At 37.8% G+C, this 22,561-nt stretch overlaps 1 protein-coding gene across 1 annotated transcript; it reads left to right on the top strand.

Annotated features, from left to right (window-relative positions):
- Positions 1-1,621: 1,621 nt before the first annotated feature.
- Positions 1,622-22,095, top strand: LOC134601749 (olfactory receptor 5AR1-like). The gene is made up of 2 exons (XM_063446250.1): positions 1,622-1,682; positions 21,143-22,095. Exons 1-2 carry the CDS (start codon positions 1,622-1,624, stop codon positions 22,093-22,095), a joined length of 1,014 nt encoding a protein of 337 aa, XP_063302320.1.
- Positions 22,096-22,561: the final 466 nt, after the last annotated feature.

Raw genomic sequence — 22,561 nt, 5'->3', positions numbered from 1 at the left:
CTTCGTTTGTTCCTTACGAAAATCGAACCAGATATCAAATATTTAGTCTTGCAGCATCAACCTCAAGGATCTCATTAATTACTAGTAAAGGTAATTTCAATTTACTTTATTGTTTTCTCATTAAACTTTATAAAGTTAAAAACCTGATAAACCTGCATTAAGTAGAAATAAAAAGATAAATGTATGTACATTTATTTTTTGTAAAACACCCTCCTTTCTAAAAAATATTCTGCATTTGCGCGAAAACTGGTGGGCGGTAAGGAAATTTTTTCAACCAAAAAGATGCATTAGTGGGCGGTAGGTAAAAAAAGGTTGACTACCACTGATTTACACTTATGCATATATGGCTTTGTTTCCTCTTCATACTGGTTATACAGCTGCCTTTACTCACATGGTCAAATGAAAAGAAAAAGGGATTTCTGACCTGTTAGCAGGAATGCAAACAAACAGTTCTACTTATTGCCAAACAATAGCAAATAAATAGATACATATAATGTACTTAACTTAGTACAAGTATAAGAAGCTTCCCTTGAAGCTTTTCCCTCAAGAGCCTTCGTAATCACAAATGGATATGGATAACAATAGGGATACAGCTAGATGCTAGAATATAAGAAAAAAAACCAGCACATAGTGATGTACAGTATACAGCGCTGGCACGCAAAATCATAGGTTGCACTCACAAGATAGAAGTCAAATGGATGCCTTGAAATCCATTAATGGATTATACTGGTCTGCCTTCCATTATGTAGGGTAATTCAGCAGGTCCAGGAATATCAGGTAGCAGAATCAGGATGCAAACAACAAATTCGCTTGTAGAAGAATGTATACATTTATTGAGGCAACAAACTGCCTGATAAAAATAATAAATAAAATGTATAAAATAAATGCGTTTCGTCCAACGCAGTGGCCTTCATCAGAGATAAAATAATATAATATAAACTGAACAGCAATCAAAGAACTGCACAGCAATACAACAAATGCATACCTGATCCCACCCCCCCCAACACCCTTGAAATACAAACATTAAACAATTTTAATGAGAAGGCAATCCAGATGTGATCCAAGTGCCTGAGAGGTTCTATTGGTCGATGGAGAGGTGAACGCTTCCTATAGGTCTTCATTATGCTTTCCATAAGCTGTTTCCACTTGCCACTGTGAACACAGGGACACAGACACACATGGGGACACTGAGACATGGGGACACAAACACACATTGGGAAACTTGGGGATACTGAGACATGGGGACAGACACTAGGGGACACTGAGACCGGGGAACACTGAGATACTAGGGGACGCTGGGAGACATGGGGACACAGACACTTGGGGACACTGGGAGACATGGCGACACTGAGACACTAGGGACACAATGTCCCCAAGTGTCTCAGTGTCCCCATGTCTCCCTGCCTGTGTCCCTGGTGTCTCAGTGTCCCCATGTCTCCCAGTGTCCCTAGTATCTCAGTGTCCACATGTCTCCCAGTGTCTGTGTCCCCATGTCTCCCAGTGTCCCCAAGTGTCTCAATGTCCCCAAGTGTCTCAGTATCCCCATGCCTCTCAGTGTCCACTAGAGACATGGGGACACTGGGAGACATGGGGACAAAGACACTAGAAGAAACTGGGCGACATGGGGACACTGGGAGACAGAGAGATACTGGGAGCATCCATCTATACAGCAGAATCAAACTGTAAGTAGTTTTTAGGTCATTTCACTGAATTTTCTCTACTCCTTGTGAGTTACATAATGTGATGTCATGCATACATAATTAGTTATGCAAATTAGTAAGGCCTGTATTTTTTCCAAGAAAGGTGGCAACCCTAACTACTCTTCACATACTCTTGCTTAAGAATGGAAACTTAAGAGGGATATATGGAAACAAAACTTGTGTGAAATGGCTGAAATGAAATGAGTTAAAGTAATGCTGACTTTGGTCTCTATAACACTGTAGCATATTCCTTTTCTTCTACACTCACTACACCCCCCTTTTCTCTGTCTCAGACTGTATACCAGGAGCTTCTGCCTGCTAGTAAGAAGGTAAGGAGACGTGAGTGCTAGGGGACAGTCCTTAGAAAACATGAAGCGAGCGCATCATTAGATGCATTTATGCCAAACTCAGGATGCTGTTGGCCAGCATGCATTATTGGCATTCATGCCAGGCTAGACTTCCAATTCTTTGAGCAGACACGCCTCCTTTTTGGGCATGTTTGTCCCTTTCAGGAATTCTGGTTACATGATGCGCGTCAGTGGCCAGCCCTTTTAAACCGCCCATTGACTTCCTGCTTAACTGGACACTGCTGTTTGGGGGTATGGATTTACTTGAAAGATGAAAGCATGAATTTGAGAGAGATTATCATATTTTAAGAGAATCTGAGTGTTCTTATAGCTGCATCTTATGAGTTTCCATCTGGCAACATCACCACCAGATACATAACGCTTGAGAGGTATGACTGTTTTAGTGTTTTTGGTCAATAAGATTCTGTACTTAGGCCCCTCATAATTGTCAGCACCAGGCCCACTGGGCTCTTAATCTGACCCTGATTGCAAGAGAGAAAATAATAGATAATCTTAAATCTGATCTAGATTGGGCACAGACAAATATAATACCTTGAAATACAAAGTTTAAAACAGTGGAGCGCTTATGTATTAACCCAGTGTTGTATTGTGCACCAAAATATAATATTATAGCACTTAGCTGGGATTTTTTCGGTTATTATATTAGTATCTTCTGTACCTTTAAAAACAAAAGATTGCATATAGTGTAATATTGTTATTTTTATGAGGGTATAGGAGAGAAAAATTGGAAAACTCACATATTCCAGAGCTAATATAACCTAGCTCTGGTATGGACTGCTTTTAGGTCCGTTGTTGGGCGACCTCCTCCTCTTTTTATTCCAGTGCTGATGTAAATCCAACGTTACCTCTCAATGAAAAACAATATATAGTGAAGGTCCACTAGACGTGAGTTGCAACTTATTATAAGTAGGAATATACTCACAAGTGTAGAGCCTGTGTCCTAGCTCAGTAAAACAGCTTAGTGTAGTTTGGGACTACACACCCATCTGTGTAGATACCTGGAGACTCAAATTAGGTAAAAAAGTATTACTTTATTATCAAAAGCAAATAAAGATATAAAAATACAAATACCAAATATAATAAAAAGTCTATCAGTAAAGAAATGTGTTTCACCGTTCAATTCGGCTTCCTCAGTCTTCTAATTATGACTTTGTGGGTCTCCGTTTTTAAATGCTTCCTCCATCCATTTACCAACAGCTGGCAGGTCCTATCCAAGTAGTAGCCTAATGCTTGCTCTTATGAGATTAATCCACTTACTTGGGAAATACACATTTGAGATGCAGCCATTCAGTTTTTTTAGTGTAGTCAGTGATCAATTGGCAGGGAAGGAGTTATTTTTTTTTATTAAAAGGGGTAAATGGGGGTGGGATTTTAAACTAACTTTATTTTTTTTCTAACAGGGACAAGATCAGTGAAGATCCGTCTCCCTGCACTTCACAGTGAACCCGGAAGTGCAGGGAGGTGGAAGGTGAGTATATGCAGCACATGTGCTCGCTCTGACAGCCTGTCAGAGCGAGCACCGGTGCTGGGGCAGCCTGATCGGGTGCTCCCTGTCTGCCTCTGTATTACAGAGGCAGACCGGAGCACCATTAACCCCGTGATCTCGGGTTAATTTTACTGCATGACGGACAAGGTCCTTCACCCGTCGTTAAGGGTATCCCCAGGATGACGGACCTCATCCGTCACCCGTCCTGAAGGGGTTAATGTCTAATTTTAGATGCCTTTCGCATATCTCATCATTTGTGCAACTCTTCCGATGTTGTTTGACGCTGCTTCTTCTTCTAGTACTCTATATCATGGGGATACTTCTCTCCGATTTATATTTTTTTCTGTTCTCTGTTATTGTTTACATCAAAGAAAGAGGAGGTGCTTACCCTGCACTGATTTTGTGTAACAGGTCAATGTTATGATCTGTGCTGCTTTTGGAGCACAATAAAGATAAAAGACAGAAGCAAAGTATTCACCTCATCATTATTAAAATTCAGAGTATAAGTGCACAAAAACTAGCATAATCTATAATTTTACATTATGAATGGATGGCAATTGTCAAACAATCAATTTATAACCACAAATATTGAGGTTTCCTTATTGAACCCTGTGGCGAAACCAACCTCGCCACTGGGCATTGGAGAAGCCTGTTTGACTGCCTCCTGCCTGCTGACTATGGCCCCTGGGAGATTTGACCCTTTTATATACAGTATTTGGGCATATTGTATTTTATTATGCTGCTGCTGGCCCTTTAAGAACCATCTGGGGACATACTGTGTCTTTTGGGAACAATGCCCCTTTAAGACTATGGCCCTTGGAAGATATTGCATGTTAAAGACTATTTTAGCAGATTGGATTTTAAAAGACTTGCTGCCCCTTTAAATTGTATTGGAGCAGTTCTGCAGCTTTAAATTGGCACTTCGGATGCAGCCGAAGTGCCAAAGTAGTCGAAGTGGCCGCCATTTGACAAACGAACACGTGGCCAAATCACGTGTAGCCAAATCCATGGAACTGAAATCGGCTACACATTTCAACGAACACCGCTGACCCTTACCTTCTCCTACACTCAGTTTTCAACTGCAGAGACTAAGTCCCGTTCGAAGATTCAGTTTTTTCAGTGTGAAATTGACTCACCGCACAGCCCAAATCTATGGAACTGTTTTGGGCAGGAAAATGTGCCTGCGGTCGGTCACAAAGGACTTCCAGCTAACTTTTGAACTAATGGAAGGATTTGCATGATTTTTGAGAGTGTTTATGTTTAAAGTATGCTGAATAATAATATGTAATTATGAAGATTGGATGTATATTTTTAAAGTTATAGTACATATATAAAAACTGTATTTTTCCTGCTTGTGATAATTATGTTAACCCATTGTGTACCAAGGGTTGGTGGTATAGTGGTGAGCATAGCTGCCTTCCAAGCAGTTGACCCGGGTTCGATTCCTGGCCAACGCAAGAGAACATGATTTTATTTAGAAAACTGGTCAGACTAGATGGGCCGAATGGTTCTTATCTGCCGTCACATTATATGTTTCTATGTTACCATAATTAGATCACAGGCAGAGGGGAGGATTTTGTGTGTAATTGCTGGGAGTGTTTTCTGTAAAACCCTGTGGGCAGTACTAAGTTTGTGGATTGGGAATAAAAGAGGCTGGATGTGCCAGTACAGTCAGTTCTGCTTGACCTCAAAACGAAGTGTCGTCTCGTTATTGGGGGAATTGGATTGTCCTGATTGCCAGGAGTGTAAGCTGATTGTATGCTTTTCCTGTTCAGCTGTTTATAGCATTCAAATGCTTGAGAGCATTCGTATGCTTCTCTGGTTCGGTGGTTGTGGTGTCTGCTGCAGTGCTTGGAGTCCTCAGGAAGCGCTAGCATCCTTCAACGGAGGGACCCAGTCGGGGTGCCCGTCGATCCGTTACAAACCCTTTAAAGGGTTACATGGGATCAATTAATTACTTTGCACACCATTACTCAGAATATGTTCAATCAAGCCATTAAAAGATTGTTTTATTTTTAGAGTAATTGGGAAGAAGATTTGGAACCAATAAGCTGTAATATTATTCATTTGAGACTTTTACTCCAGAGGTATTTGGAAGATATAAGAACATGCTAATATGCATAATCACTTTGCATTTCCAGGCAGGTAAGATATGGCAAGAACAGAAATATTAGGTAAGTGAATATCATCTGATGCAAAGTTACACCATTTAAACAATATCAATATCAAGTGTATAATTTTAAAGCAAGTTAACTCAGCTAAATGTGAACCCCAAAAATACTACACATATTTTATAACATATTAGTTATCCCAAAACTAACTTATGCCTTATATATAAACAATAAATAAAATGTGATTACAGTGTTGCTTTTTATATTAAATACAGTAATATTACATTATGACAATATAAAGAAACAATGTTAATTTAGAAGCCATTAAATCAGGTAATAGTGACAATAAATTGGTTGGACATCCAACATAAGAAAGCCTGTTTAAGTTGGTGCTATAAAAATACCAATAATAATAGTAATAATAATAATACTTATAATAACAACATCTTAAGGGCGGAGACAATTGTACACATTCTGATCAACCAAACCCTAAAATTTAACTATATGTCTGTTGAACCGTAATTCACCTCTTTTATATTAAGTGCACCCACACTTATATATAATTTTGTTCAGGAGAAGCAGGGCTTACATTTCACAACAAATATTTATATATGAAAGATCATTTAATAGGAATAAAAACAAAAAAAGTGTGAGAAATGTTATTTTCTTAGTTATGCATGGAATTTTAACTGTGAATGTCATAATACATAAAAATAAACACATTTGTGGTCAGTGATGTCTCATGAGAACAAAAGTACCCCCATGTACAGGTTTTATGTTGTTTTGCAAAGTTGCAAGGTCAAATGTAGGACTTTTCCCTTTCCAGTTTGCACATATTGAATGTTGCCAGATTGGTTACGTTGCCTTTGAGACTCTACGGCAGCTCAGAAATGAAAAAAAATCATGGCATACCAGTTCAAAAAGTAGACATCCCAGGGTATTTAAAATTAATTACTTTTTTAGTATCCAAACCCTGGCCAAATTTAGTTTTTACATTATTTGTTTGAATTTTTTTTACAAAACTGCACTTTCACTGATGATATTATACATTTTACTTTTAAAACAGTAAAACAGTAACCCCCATGTACAGGTTTTATGGTGGTTTGAAAAGTTACAGGGTTAATTATAGCTTGCAAATTAAATTCTCTAGGCTTTCTGCCTGGGTTGTCCATTACTAAATATCCTTTATTTTCTAAATACACTACTTGTGATGAAGAAGCTGTCACAAAATTCAGTCCTTGGTATCTATTAAAAAAATCACAGGTGATAAAATAAGTAAAAATAAAAATAATTAATAAAATTCATATAAATTATGAGTCCAGTAGTAAGTCTTTAAAATTATTTGTTCATGTATTCCCTGTTAGCAGCTTACTCCGTAGCATAGATCCCGATATATGTAAAAGATGAGAAAAAATTATTGTAAAGTCTGTCCACTTTAATCACAGTAGAGATTCAGTACTTTTAAATTTGCTTTATTCAAGACATTCCGCATAAAATCTAGACAATCTATATATTGTATGCAATAAATGTCTAATACAATAGTATAAAGTGCAGACCTTAAGTGAGTTGCTCGGCGTCCCGAGTATACCGCGTGTAGTGATTGCTCTGAATTCAGAATAAGTTCATATGCTGGATGCTGGTTATAGTGATCGGAGTCAGGTCCTCTCCAAACCGGTTTCTCCGCTTGAGCAGCTTTTTCAATGGATGTGGACTGACTTACGTTTTCCTCTTATATAGAGGCTGATCACTTTTGTTATTTTTTCATTAAACATCATAAGTTTACATTGTATTCATTGTCTATCGTTACAGACTAAATACGTATACTGAAACAATCTTGTAATTGCATGAATACATCTTACTTTTCTTATATTTTCCAACATACATTTGTGTTACATTCTTTCCATGGTTACTCGCGCTCAGATTTTTCAAGTATAAGTGACATATCGTTATATATAAATATTAATCTTCAATTTATTCTTAGACAGACAACGAAAGAAAAGAGAAAAAGAGAGATATAGAAGATTGGGAATACTAGATACACTCAAAAGCATAAATTGGTGTTCTAGTATGCCACGATGTTATACTTCAAATAGTATTTGTTCCTTAAAGGGATATTCATTTACACTTCTCTCTTTTTTAAATTATGAACTTGTCCTTATGAAAAAAGACATATAGAATAATGAAACTGTATATAGAATCATACAGTTATATATACATAAAATACGTTCACTGATCCTTTTTTGTTTAAAATTAACATATTCCTTAAAGGGGCGCTATCTGAATATAACATTTTTTAATAAAATTTCTTATAAGATTATAAACAATTATTATTTGCCATATTTTAAAAACAATTATTATTGTTTGCCATATTTTAAAATTTCCCCTTAATATTTCTTCCCTCTAGCTCTTTGAAGGGCAGTTACACAATTATTTCAATTACTTCGTTCTTCTAAGTCCAGTCCTATTAAAACAGTCTTGGATATATCACTACCACTTATTCATGTGTTATATTTCCTATTTTTTAATTTAGGACATTTTTCCTTTTTTAGCACACCAGATGTTACTAAGTGGGATCTTAAAATCCACTTCTGTTATCTGTGCCTTTGTTAGTATTGACACACAATCCTAGTAACCCAACTCGAAGTCACTAACGTTTTAGAGAAACAAAAAGAAAGATTAAAACAAAATTGTACAGAATAATCTTTAGGGGAGCACAAAACATAAAGAGGAAAATAACCAACAATCACCAAAAAAGGAGAGATGGAAATTAAAAAGAAAGGTTTCTTCTATTGCCATAACTGTATCGCATATAGAACATGTAAAAGAAAGTCGATACAGAAAAATTCGAAAGAACTAAAGGAAACATTTAAGATTAATGGATTTCCTAACATGCCACAGTACCAATGTTATCTACATACTGGAGTGTCCGTGTGGAATCCAGTACATGGGAAGAACCAAAAGACAACTATATTTTACAATTAGGGAGCATATGCTGAATATTAAAAAGAAATATATGCAACATTCAGTTTCAGCCCATTTTGAAGAATATCACAAATCAGACATGAGCCTCGTGAATTTAAAGCAATATGTAAAGTAAAGAAAAATTGGAGAGGTGGAGACCATAATAAACAACTAGGAATGGCAGAAATGAAATGGATATATAACTTGAACACACTACAGCCAAATGGTTTGAATGCTGAATTTGAATTATGTCATTTTCTGGGTTAAATATTTTTTCAACACCAAGTTACTTTTACACTATATTAGATAGTTTGCCCAAGAATGTAATAACTCTTTATAGGTAAAACACTGTAGCAAGATTATAAGTGCCCTTCATAGTCTCTTATGAAGAAAAGATCCCTCCCCTAAAATTAAAAATATACACTGTGACAATTTTAAAATATGGCAAACAATAATAATTGTTTTTAAAATATGGCAAATGATAATTGTTTATAATCTTATATGATTTTTTTTGCAGGTAGATCTAGGTTCAGCTATTAGTGAAACCCTACACAGTTAGGGTAAGTAAAAAAAAGATAAAAAAAAAAAGCTCCCCACTAAATCCACTTTTTAGCTAATTCTGAGAAGGAGTTATGCAAAAGGGAAGCAGGCACACTCAAGAAGAGCATGCCTGCCACTTTTGTCAGCTTAAGGAAGCTAACAGGAGCAGTTAAAAAAACTCCCTGACTGTTTGACAGTCATGAGAAACTTTGATTATTTATAAAAGCACCAATTTCTCAAGCCGATGTGCTTTATGGGTGTGGAGTGGTTCTTTATTGTTCAGGGCAAGTAATTTAACCACATTCCTTTGCCTACTTAAGTAAATCATATATTTATCAAGCGCATCACATTTTGCATTATCGGACTCTTTCTTTTAGCATACTTGTTCAAGTAGAGATTGTAGATGTATTTGTATCTTTTTTTTAAATGATAAGCTTTTGGTTGAATCTCCCTTTCTCAAGTCTGAAGCATTTCTGAGCAAGACGACACATAGAATTCAAAGTGAGTTGTGATACATGGGTTAAAGCGACATGGGTGCAGATAAGACACAGGTTTGATAGAAAATAGGCACCATTCTCCCAGAGGGTCGTAAATATTTGGTGTGAAGATCACAGAGTGAGGTGGGAGAGAGAGAAAAAAAAACCAAGCAAACAGTGCAGAAGATGGTGCTAGAAGGGGAGAGTAAAAACAAAATAATTACTTATATTGAGAATGCATGAATTCCCATCTAACAGTTACAGGATATGCATGAAGGCCTATATCCAGCATCTTGAGTAAGACCTACAACCAATGTTAACAGAAGATGAGACTCTGAAAAACATTTTCTCTGAAACATCCATTTTGGCCTTCAGACAACCACCAAACCTCCCAAAAAAAATGAATCAACAGGAAGCTACCCACTGATGGGAAGAATAAAGAAAACGCGACCAGTCAATGCAAAAAAACCTTGCTGCAAACTATGCCAGCACATATGCACAGACAACACAGCCACACACAACAATAAAACCTACAGCATTAAAGGATCGTACTCCTGCACATCCAGCAATGTAGCATACATGATTCAATGCAGCAAATGCCACCTTGTAGCAGATCTATAGGGCTCCCAGTGTCAGGACTACCACAACCACTTACACATCTGTAGGGCTCCCAGTGCTCAGACTGCCACCATAAGAACTTACACATATGTAGGGCTCCCAGTGCCAGGATTGCCACCACAACCACTTACACATCTATAGGGCTCCCAGTGAAATAAGGGGGGAAGAGTCTGCGCTAAATAACAGGAATATAAGCAGCAACCCTAATTAGGGAATCCCTCAAAACCCTAATAAAACAAGCTAAAAATGGAGAAAGGGGGGTAAGGGCTGCGCTAAGAACTAAAACACAGTGATAAACAGCAATAAAAACCAGACCAAATGGTCACAATAAAATGGTACCAGCAAAATAAGTCACTAGAGAAATCTATGTAAAATAGATAAAAAGAGTCCTTTGGAGTGGTAAAAAATATTGAATAAAAATAAATAAAATGTCTCACTGATATAACTGGATAGGATATCTGAACAGTCCTCAGGAGTTGATCCGTCCAAGTTGTAAAATAATCCGTATATGTGGAGACAAAATAGGAAACACGACAAACTGCCAATGGTGAAGTATTGCGAATCCAAGGGTAAAATAGATGAAAAGAAAAGAGGATAATACACTCACATTTGAGGGAGCTTGAACCAGCTCTAGGATGAAGGGCGTTTAGCGGTATGATCCCCACTACAGGATATACTGGAAGAGTGCGTACGTCAATCCAACCTTGGTACTCCAAAATATATAAAAACAGCGATAGTGCTCTCAATAGGAAAAGTATATTAAAATAAATAAAATAAAATATACTTGCAAGTATAGAGCAGGAAATACTGCTCTATTAATACAGAGCTGGTGGAATAATCCCCACCTAGGATTTCTTGACTCAGGATACAAGAATAAAAAATGCCAGGAATAATAAAAAAGTAAGTAAGTAAGGGTTGGTCCTATAAAAAAGGTAACCAAAAACACTTTTATTGTTTAAAAATACACAATTTAAAACCATTAACGCGTTTCACCTATAAGGCTTTATCAAAATGGTAGTATAGCAATATACCTGGCAAGAAACAGTATTTATAAGAGAATGTAATTGTTAAAATTGGCGCCAAAAAACGGATTAACCAATTAAAAACACATTAATTAAAACATACTTAAAAACTTGTTAAAATAAAATAGTAAGATTACATATTTATAGATTAGACTAATATAAACAGATTAATATAGATTTATATAAAAAACAAAGCATGTTTAATGTCACATGACCGGACCTCGGCTGTATGGGAAATGTAGTTGGTGGGAGCGGCACGCAATTGGCGGATTGATCGGTATAACCCCTCCCCGTGAAACGACACATGGCCGGCATGCTGTGGAGCAAAGCTCCATGGGGCTTGTAGTCATGCTGGTCAACGTGCGCACGGGGGAGGGGGCGGCGATCAGCGAGCAGCTCGCTCTTAATATTAGTAGTGAGCCGCTCCCACATAAAGGAGACATAGTAAGAATAACTAGAGTGGCCAAAATACCTGGGGGGGGGATGGGTAATAATACATAAAAAAAACATATATGTAGTGGACACTATTTGTAATAAATATATGTAAAGTGGGTAAAAGACAGAATCATATAAATATAAAACATAAAACATTATGCAATAAAAGTGGATAAAATAAAGTATTTAAATGCAAAAACAGAATAAGAAAAAAAAATTTTTGTAACCAATAATATTAAATTTATACAATTTCATAAAAAGTTATGCAGATCAAAATCTGCATTTAAACCATGGGGTGAAAGGGTCTGTAACTTGTAGACCCATTCCATATCAATTTTTCCTAGGACATTTTTTATATCACCCCCTCTCCAGGGTAGAGTACATTTTTTTATACCCATACATTTTAACATTTTAGGGTCTTTATTAAGGTTAATAAAATGTTTGGAAACTGTATGATTTAAGTATCCATTTTTGATGTTTCTGCAATGTTCGCTCAACCTAATTTTTAAACACCTTGTGGTCATTCCAACATATTGGAAGCCACATGGGCATTCGAGCAGATAAATTACATTTTTAGTATTGCAGCTTATGAACTCCTTGATATTGTACACAATTCTAGTCCTATTTGAGGCAAATTGAGTCAGCTTAGATGATAATGTGGAATCTGTAGTCTTACATACAATGCATGTTTTGCATTTATAGAACCCTTTAGTTTGGGGGAAGAAGGATACTGGATTTTTCTGTGCAATAGTTTTGGTAAAATGTGTGGTTAAAATTGATTTAAAATTAGGAGAAAAACTATATTTGGCTTTTCAGGGATAATTTTATTGAGTTTATTGTCATGTTTTAAAATATGCCAGTGTTTTTTGATAATCTTTTTAATTTCACTACTTTTATTATTATTATAGTTAAAAGTAATCGGAAGAGATATAGATTCATTATTAGTTTTTGTTTTGTATATTAAAAGTTCATCCCTGTTTTTGTGTTTGATCTCATTAATATTTTCTAATAAATCTCTGTCTGAATAATTTTTTTCAATAAATTTTTCTTTTAAGATATCTGCTTGTTCATTAAAATTGTCTAATTCGGTACAGTTTCTACATAGACGTAAAAATTGGCTTTTTGGAGCACTATCAAGCCAAGGTTTATAGTGACAGCTTTTTCTATCAATTGCTGTATTCACACAGACTTTAAAAAAAATAAAAAAAAATACTTGTAAGTATATTTTATTTTATTTTATTTATTTTAATATACTTTTCCTATTGAGAGCACTATCGCTGTTTTTATATATTTTGGAGTACCAAGGTTGGATTGACGGACGCACTCTTCCAGTATATCCTGTAGCGGGGATCATACCGCTAAACGCCCTTCATCCTAGAGCTGGTTCAAGCTCCCTCAAATGTGAGTGTATTATCCTCCTTTCTTTTCATCTATTTTACCCTTGGATTCGCAATACTTCACCATTGGCAGTTTGTTGTGTATCCTATTTTGTCTACACATATACGGATTATTTTACAACCCGGATGGATCAACTCCTGAGGACTGTTCAGATATCCCATCCAGTTATATCAGTGAGACATTTTATTTATTTTTATTCAATATTTTTACCACTCCAAAGGACTCTTTTTATCTATGTTACATAGATTTTTCTAGTGACTTATTTTGCTGTTACCATTTTATTGTGACCATTTGGTCTGGTTTTTATTGCTATTTAATACTGTGTTTTAGTTCATAGGGATCCCAGTGTCCGGGTTTCCACCACAACCACTTACTAGAAATGCGCAATTAGTTTCATGCAATTCAGACATTCAGATGCATACAAATGTCGGAAGTTCCAAATTATTGAATTACCGAAGCTGACAAATTTTTTCACTTACCCTAATTTCTGAACCAATTTTTTTGCTTATGCACATCCCTACTGGATATAGACCTTCATGCACATCCTGTATCTCTTAGATGGGAATTCATGCATTCTTAATACAAGCAATTATTTTGTTTTTACTCTACCCTTCTAGCACCATCTTCTGCACTTTTTGCTTGTTTTTTTTTCTCATAGCCCACATAAATCTCAAACTAGAAAAATAAAAATATAAAAACACAAACCTACCCCAGAAAACAAGTCTGTATAGTAGGAAGGAAAGAAGCTTAAAATACTGAAATCTTTATTAAGACAAAAACATTTATCCTCAAAACTTACACTAAGTGATAAATGTGTACGTGTGCTAAAACGATTTCCAAAAGTAATTCACTGTTCCAAAAGGTTCGAGAGTTATATAGCCTTCAGAGCTTAATAAATTGTGTCTTTAGAGATAGGAAAAAAATGCCACTTGTACGCAGAAACCGAAGCATACTGAACATCCCGAGATTATCTCGACACATGCTTACAAAGGTGTAATTATACACGTGTTGGGCTTGTTTCCTTTCACTCACTATGGGCAGCACTTAATACACTAGATTCTTTCCAAAGTTTTCTGTCCTATATTTCAGTTTTTTTGTGTTAGGTGTATATCTAGGCACACAGCACCCGAGCATGTGCTGAGGTAGTCTTATTACATCCAGGAGTCTGGGTTCATTTTGACTGTTTTTTTTTTCTCTTTATACTTACTTGTTGAGATAGTCTATCTCTAAATATACACTCAATTGTGAACTCAAGGATACATGTACATTGACACTGTCTGCTCTATTGGTATATGTAGGCACACTTACCTTTTAGAGTGTCCGGAGGTAGTCTTATGACTTAGGGATTTAGGGTTTGTACAGGGCCGGACTGAGTATGGAAACCAGCCCTGGAATAAATTACATACTAGCCCCATAGCATTGCGTAATTATACCGGCACAACTTAATTTTCTTGTTCATAAAATGTAAAATCATGCATTTTAAAGCACATTTGAAGAGTGAATTATTTATAGATAAGACAGATATAAAAGCACACAAGGCCTTATACATAAAGAGTAAAAAAAAGTGTAAACGTGGAGCGATCATCAAGAGTAGACCATTTATTGGTAGGGTGATTAGATTACATTTAGAACTTTGCCCCACAATAGCTCTTTATGTAGAACCCCCATTGTTGAAAATATCATAGTAGACCATTATCCCATGCAATTGTGTCTGCGGCTGACCCCCCTCCCCCTAATATACTGCTGTCACCCCACTCCCCTAATATACTGCTGACCAACAGCGTATATACCGTGGTTGCAGGGGTCGTAGCTGCGACCGGGCCAGCCAGCTGCCACATTTTGCGGCCCTGGCCCATGCGGCAAACCGCCGGGTCCGCATATGGAGGGGTCTATCGGGTGGCCCATGCTGTCAGGGCCACCCGATGGATGTGGATTGTAAGGGGGCCCGGTCAGCGCTTGGCACTTTAAGAGCGCGGCCGGGCCCCCTGTGATTACATCAGAGCTGGGAGGAAGTGATTCCCAGGTCACTCCTCACAGCTATCAGCCCGCGCGGGCATTACTGACCCACCCATTACTGACCCACCCTCCCCTCCCCCAATACATTACTGACCCCCCTCGCCTCCCCTAATACATTACTGACCCCCCTCCCCTAATACATTACTGACCCCCCTCCCCAATACATTACTGACCCCCCTCCCCAATACATTACTGACCCCCTCCCTTAATACATTACTGACCTCCCCCTCCCCTCCCCTAATACATTACTGACCTCCCCCTCCCCTCCCCTAATACATTACTGATCCCCCTCCCCCAATACACAATGCAATAGGTCTCCCAAGCCCCTTTATTCTTACCTTTACAACAGCGCAATTGTGCAGTGAAGAGAGGCCGCGATGCAGTCTCTGTAGAGCCACCGCCGCGCAGCCGCCGGATGTAACGTCATGTCATCATTTGCCGCTCACATCTGGCGGCTGACAGGAAGTATCTGTGCGCTCGCACAGCAAGCAGCAGCGGCCGGCGCAGGTGTGGCTGCAGCAGCATAGGTTAACCGAAAAAAAAATATTTCATGCCTTGTGGCTGAGTGCAGCCGCATTTCAAAGCGGCCCCAGGGCTGGCGGCCTACCGGGAAATTTCCCGGTATCCCGGTAGGCCAGTCCGGCCCTGGGTTTGTATCATTTACAAATTACCCAAAGCTAAGTTGTGTGTTTTTAGTTAGGGATGTATGTTTACTGTTACTCCCTGATATTCTTGACCCCCATTTAAACAATTTAGTGAGGATTGAATGCTTATATTTTAGTGCTTTATACTGGTGGACATTAACAGGCTTTGTGGTAAACATTGAGTGAATATACCCCACAATAATCCTATCCATGGATATTAGCCTATACACTCCGTTACCACTATGACGCATTTCTTTGTCAAATTCTGAATGTTCAGAAAACAACAAATTATGTGTACACCAAATGAATGAATAGACAAATATAAACATTAAATAGACTTTATATAAATAAACACAGAAATAAGGTAAGCAGCATCCAGAATCATCAACCAAAGAAGAGGTCTGACTTAGTGTCCATAAACAAAAAAAAACATAAACCAAAATAGCAATATGTATCTAACAAGGAAACCAAAACTATAAAATAAATATCTCAAATGAACTTGCTACAGTTTCCAATATAAGAAAGCAGCATGAAGCAGTACAGATGAGATATTTATGAACAAGTAAAAAAAAAAATATCGCTGAAAAATATATATCCAATTAAGTTATAAAAGGACACATAAAAATAAAATGACACAAATGACTAACAAAAAATAATATAATAGTGAGAGCTCCCCTTTGGAAAGGTGTAGTGCATGCATGTCAAATGGCAGAGAGGGAGCCTGAGTGTAAGCTCTCCCTACTCAGCTCCCCGCAGTGATGCCGGGAGCCGGAATATGACGTCCCTCACTCTGAGGGAGTGAGCAGGGAGAGCGTACACTCAGTGGTCCCTCGCCACCTGTCCGCTCCCAGCCTGCACGCCCGCCTGCCCAGCAGCCCCACTAGACCCCAGGTAAGAAATCCACCCAGCTCTCCCAAAGGTAGGGAGGCTGAGTGATTTTTTTTTTTTGGGGGGGGGGGGGAATGTGTGTTTGTGTGTGTGTTTCTGTGTTTCTGTGTCTATGGCTGTGTGTGTATGGCTGTCTGTGTGTGTGTGTGCGTATATGTCTGGCTGAATGCCTGTCTGTGTGTATGGCTGTGTGTATGGCTGTCTGTGAGTCTGTGTCAATGGCTGTTTGTATGGCTGTCTGTGTCCATGGCTGTCTGTATGGCTTTGTGTGTGTATGGCTGTGTGTGTGTGTGTATGTCTGGCTGAATGGCTGTCTGTGTGTATGGCTGTCTGTGAGTCCGTGTCCATGGCTGTCTGTGTGTGTGTGTGTGTGTCTGTATTTGTGTGTGTCTGTGTTTGTGTGATTGAGCCTGTGTGTCTGAGTGATTGTGTGTTTCTGTGAGTGAGTGAGTGAGTGAGTGAGGCCTTGATCTCTCTCCAAACATAGTGCTTTGTGACCATAAATCTCTATTTTAGTCTTGTTACTACACATTACAGTGTGCCAGAAGCTGTGAGGTGTGTCAAGGTGTTGTCGGGCATATTGTAACCAGCCTTTTTTGTGGCATTGGCGCAGTAAAGGTTTCTTTCTGGCAACTCGACCATGCATGTCATTTTTGTTCAAGTATTGTCGTATTGTGCTTCTTGAAACAACCACACCCTCTTTTTTCAGAGCAGCCTGTATTTCTAGTGAGGTTACATGTGGGTTGTTCTTTGTATCCTGAAAAATTCTTCTGGCAGTTGTGGCTGAAATCTTTCTTGGTATCAAGAGATCCCTGAATTCCCCACTTCTTAATAAGTGATTGAACAGTACTGACTGGCATTTTCAAGACTTTATAAATCTTTATATATCCTTTTCCATCTTTAAGTTCCATTACCTTGTTACACAGGTCTTTTGACAGTTCTTTTCTGATCCCCATGGCTCAGTATGATCTCAAGCAGCTGGAGGAGCATGCTATATATTTATAAGGAACCTGGGTGGACAAGAGGCGGGGTGGGTGGGTGGACAAGAGGAGGGGTGGGTGGGTGTTTATAGCTTAGAGAAAATGAAGAGCCTGAGTTTTTGTTAGTGAGTTGGGTTTGTGAATCAAGGCCTACTCAGTGCATCCACATGAGATCTAATAAAAGGCATTACTATTTATACACAGACACTAATTGCAATTGAAAAAAGACACAGGTGTGGGAAATTAACCTTTTAATTGCCATTTTAACCTGTGTGTGTCACCTTGTATGTCTGTAACAAAGCCAAACTTTCAAGGGTATGTACACTGATGCTCAGGGCCATTTGGGTGATTTCTTTTATCATTATGGTTTTAAAAGGAGTCAAACAACTATGGGATAATAAATGGCTCCATATGATAACTATTTTTCAATAAAATATATATTTATTTTTTTGCATGCTCAGTCATATTTTCAAAATCAATGCCAAAATTTCACAATTTCTGCCAGGGCATGCAAACTTTTGAGCAGTTACTCTTAAAGGTACACTATAGTCATCTAAACAACTTTAGCTTAATGAAGCAGTTTTGGTGTGTAGATCATGCCTCTCAGGTTTCACTGCTAAATCCACTACCATTAAGAGTTAAATCACTTTGTTTCTGTTTATAAAGCAATTGTCACACCTTCCCTGGCTCTGATTGACCCAGCCTGCATGAAAAAAAAAAAAAAAAAAAAAAAATGGTTTCACTTTCAGTCAGATGTAATTACAACAATGTTATCTCTTGCTCTGTAAATTCAACTTTAATCATATACAAGAGGCTCTTGCAGGGTCTAGCAAGCCATCAACAGAATCTCAAGGAAGCAAGGTGAATGGTTAGAGTTAGGACTCTTTCTGCATTTGTATCGATTTTTTGTATCACTCAGCCTTGATACAATGCAGCCGCCCATCCCATGTGTTCCGTAGTAAGGGTTAATAATATATAGGGGTGTATATAAAAAATACCCCTTTCTGTCTCATTAGAGATCTTCGCCAGAAGCTCAAGGAAGCAAGGTGAATGGTTAGAGTTAGGACCCACCTGGAGGGGTGTGCCTTGATGTTGACAGGTGGGCTTATCCTCTCATGGCCATTGGAGGTAACTAAAAAAAACTCCATTTGTTTAAAAATACATAGGGATTAAGAAGAGAGCGCAGGTAACTTGTTTGTCTTTGGTTTTTACTATATATTGAGGCTGATTTGTACTGTAGTCTTTGCTGCCACCAAGAGTGATGGGAGTGAGTGCAGGACTTATCTTTCTGCAAAAGGAGGAGAGAAGAAAATCTAAATTAAACAGAACTTGCAATAAAGGAAGGATAAACATTAGATGGCTCTTTACAGGAAGTGTTTATGGAAGGCTGTGCAAGTCACATGCAGGAAGCGTGACTAGGGTTCATAGACAAAGTGATTTAACTCCTAAATAGATATTTGAGCACAGAGACTGCAGGGGCATGATCTATACACCAAAACTGTTTTATTAAGCTAAAGTTGTTTTGGTGACTATACTGTCCCTGTAATATGTAAAGGGAAAGAGGGGGTATTTTAATAACATCTAAAGCAGCTGGAGGAACATGCTATAAATTTATAAGGAACCTGGGTGGGCAAGAGGAGGGGCGGATGGGTGCGTAGTGCTTAGAGAAAATGAAGATCCTGAGTTTTTGCTTGTGAGTTGGGTTTGTGAATCAAGTCCTAAGAAACAGGGATAGAGCTAAGACCCAGTTATATGAAGGTATTTATGGCAAGGAGCAGCAAACGATGGAGGTGGGAGGCGGAGAGAACACACATTTTTTTTGTATACAATCTTGTTTTTGCTCATGAGCTGGTTTTGTGAATCAAGGTATAAGGTTCACCAGAAACAGACAATTAACAAACAATGTAAATCATCCTCACCCCACCAGTAACAGCCCAATCTAGTGTATCCTTATTCATTGCTTGCCAGCTGTCTTTTCAACTGTAAGTGCTGTGCAGACACACAAGACTAGATAAAAGCAACTGATGTCAACTAAACTAAAGGCCCATGAGCCTGCTACCTCTTATACTATAGTGAATGTCTTGGAAAGGATTACATTTGTATAAGAATATCAAACATTTTACATCACTTTTGCTCAAATCACTCTGTAATACCTTTATTATTAAATATTTACAACATTCAATGCCATGGAACAGGAGAAATATTTTCTGTTATTTTGCATATTGGATTATTGTCTAAACTGGGACCTGTTTGTATTTCAAGCAGGGTTATTCACTAATGCGTGGAAGGTTAGGAATTCAACATGAACTTCAGTTTTAAAGCCAAAAGAGCCAAACTGAAAACATAACTGGCTTGGAAAATGTTTACAATTCTGTCGTGGTGCAATGCCAACGTGGGTTTGTCTTTAGAATAATGTCATTGTGCATCCAGCATTGAAATGTATAAACTGGTCTACTTCTTCCTGTTTGATGTTCTGCTGGTCCTTCTGAGAGTACATGTGCAATCTTTAAAGTGGATTATTTAGTTGCTTCAGCATGCATGAGGAGTGACTAGTCCACTTGAGACTAAAATTAAAGACACAAACCACCGCATTTCATCTTAATCAAGTGGTTTTGGTACATGAGCTCTATTCAGGGTTGTACTGGGAAAACAATTTGGTTCAGAATTTTTTAAATCAGTGGCCTATTGAGAAGGGAGCAGCTCCAGAGAGGGGTAGTTTTATCATCAATGACAAGCACACCCCCTTTCAAAGTGAGCATGTTGGTCCAATGCTCTTCAAAGGCAGCCCATGCACAGGGCCATGCTGAAGAGCTCTTGCATGTGAAAAAGGCCTTGTATTTGTTCTGCACAGCACAAGCAACTTTATTAACATGCTTACACTGTATCTGCTTGTGACTTGTCTCTGGTGTCTCCATAAGCGGGATACCAGAGAACAAAAGGGCCAGGGAAGCATATTGTGCATATGTTTGGAGCCTGCTTGTTTGCCTGTGTGTGTGTATAGAGTGAGCTTATTGTGGTGTGGTGTTTTGTGGTATAATGTGTAGCTAGGGGCTGTAGAGAGTGAGAAAAAGTGTGTGTGTGTGTGTGTGTGTGTGTATATATATATATGTAGTGAGTGTGCACATAAGGGTTTTAGTATATGTGTGTATAGGTGATGCAGTGTGTGTAAAGGTTGTAGAGTGTGTGTGTGTGTGTGTGTGTGTTTAGGAAATGTAGTGTGTGTTTTCTTAGAGGTGAACTAGTGTGTACATATAGGATCCAGAGTGTGTATGTCAGGAATGTAGTGTGTGTAGGTGGTGCAGTGTGTGTATATGGGGGATCTAGAGTGTGTATGTGTGTGAGTGTAAAGAAGATCCAGTGTTGTGTAGGGATCTAGTGTGACCATAATTTCCTCCCTAATATGACAAGATAATGTGCAATTCACAAGAACATTTATAATATATTACATAAATAATTCTTACAATTAGAAAATATCATGCTATACTTTTTTTCCTTTTAGACAACATCCTGGACGATCTTAACAACAGCACATTACAAAGAGAATTTCACATGTTGGCATTTACCAACTTTGCAGAGTGGAAATTTGTCATTTTTAATATTGTTTTGTTGATATATTTGCTCAGTGTGCTGGGAAATATGATTATTGTTATTCTTGTCTGTCATGTATCAAAGTTGCAAACTCCAATGTACTTCTTCCTGTGCAACCTGTCCGTTCAAGACTTAATAAATGTCACTAGTTTTCAGCCCAAGTTTTTGGCCATCACAATTACAGGTGATACAGCAATTACATTTCCACATTGTATCACACAAATATTTATATTTATCATGTGCATTGATTCTGAATTTTTCCTGCTGACCACCATGGCTTATGATCGATATGTTGCAGTTTGTGTCCCTCTGCGTTATTCTCTTATTATGAGTAAACGAATATGTCTGTATTCGGCCTCTGGCTGTTGGATTACTGGTTCTTTAAATGCAATAAGATATTCATTTATAATATCATTTTTATCATTTTGCAAATCAAAGGAAATAAATCACTTTTTTTGTGAAGTGGAATGCATATTGAAGCTTTCCTGTAATAACACAAGAAACATTGAACGTTTAATATTTGTTGAAAGTTTCCTTTTTGGGCTGTTTCCTTTTATTCTTGTTCTGATTTCTTATGTTTGCATTATATCTACCATTGTTAAGATTCGTACCAAAGCAGGAAGATTGAAGGCTTTTTCCAGCTGCTCCTCTCATCTTACTGTTGTTATCCTTCTATATGGGACTGGTCTAAGTTCTTATATGAAAAGTGGGTCTGAAAGTTCCCAAGAACAAGACAAGCTGATCACTATGTTTTATATTATGTTGGTTCCAGTGCTAAACCCTCTTGTATACAGCTTGAGAAACAAGGAGGTTTTAAAAGCTTTTAGAATTTTAATGCAGAAAAAAACACAAATGGAACTTTAGTCTATATGACACACACTTGAAATGTTACAAATAAAATATAATGTATAATAAATAAAATATTACAATAGCACACAATAACTTTTTATCCTGTATCAATTAGGTTTATATATTTTGTTTTCTATTTTGCAACTCATCCCTGATATTGCATTACAAAAATTACTCCATGCTGTATTCTTGCTTTTTTTGGCTTTAACATCTGTGTCTATAATTTGTTTAATTTGTTTAAATTAAGGCACTTACCCCTAATTTGAATGGAACCGAAACCTACCTCCCTGGTGGCCATTCGCATGAACCAAACCCAAGAATGATCCTCAGAGATACTTAGTCGCAACCACTATGGAACTAATTTCGGCATGAGGACTTTGTGGGTTTCCGGTCACCTCAGCAGTACTTAGCTATGAATGTTATGGAACTGTTTTCGGCATGAGGTGACCGTGCGGTACCTGGAACAAATTGGCTAAGGGGA

Source organism: Pelobates fuscus, chromosome 3, assembly GCF_036172605.1.
Source record: "Pelobates fuscus isolate aPelFus1 chromosome 3, aPelFus1.pri, whole genome shotgun sequence".
Lineage (NCBI taxonomy): Eukaryota > Metazoa > Chordata > Amphibia > Anura > Pelobatidae > Pelobates > Pelobates fuscus.
This window is presented reverse-complemented; position numbering and strand designations above follow the sequence as displayed.

What these genes read in the sequence shown, in the direction of transcription:
- LOC134601749 (XM_063446250.1), top strand. Translation starts at nt 1,622, where the DNA reads ATGGGGACACTGGGAGACAGAGAGATACTGGGAGCATCCATCTATACA. An exon ending in CTATACAGCAGAATCAAACT is followed by an intron (nt 1,683 to 21,142) that starts GTAAGTAGTTTT and finishes TTTTCCTTTTAG; the next exon opens with ACAACATCCTGGACGATCTT.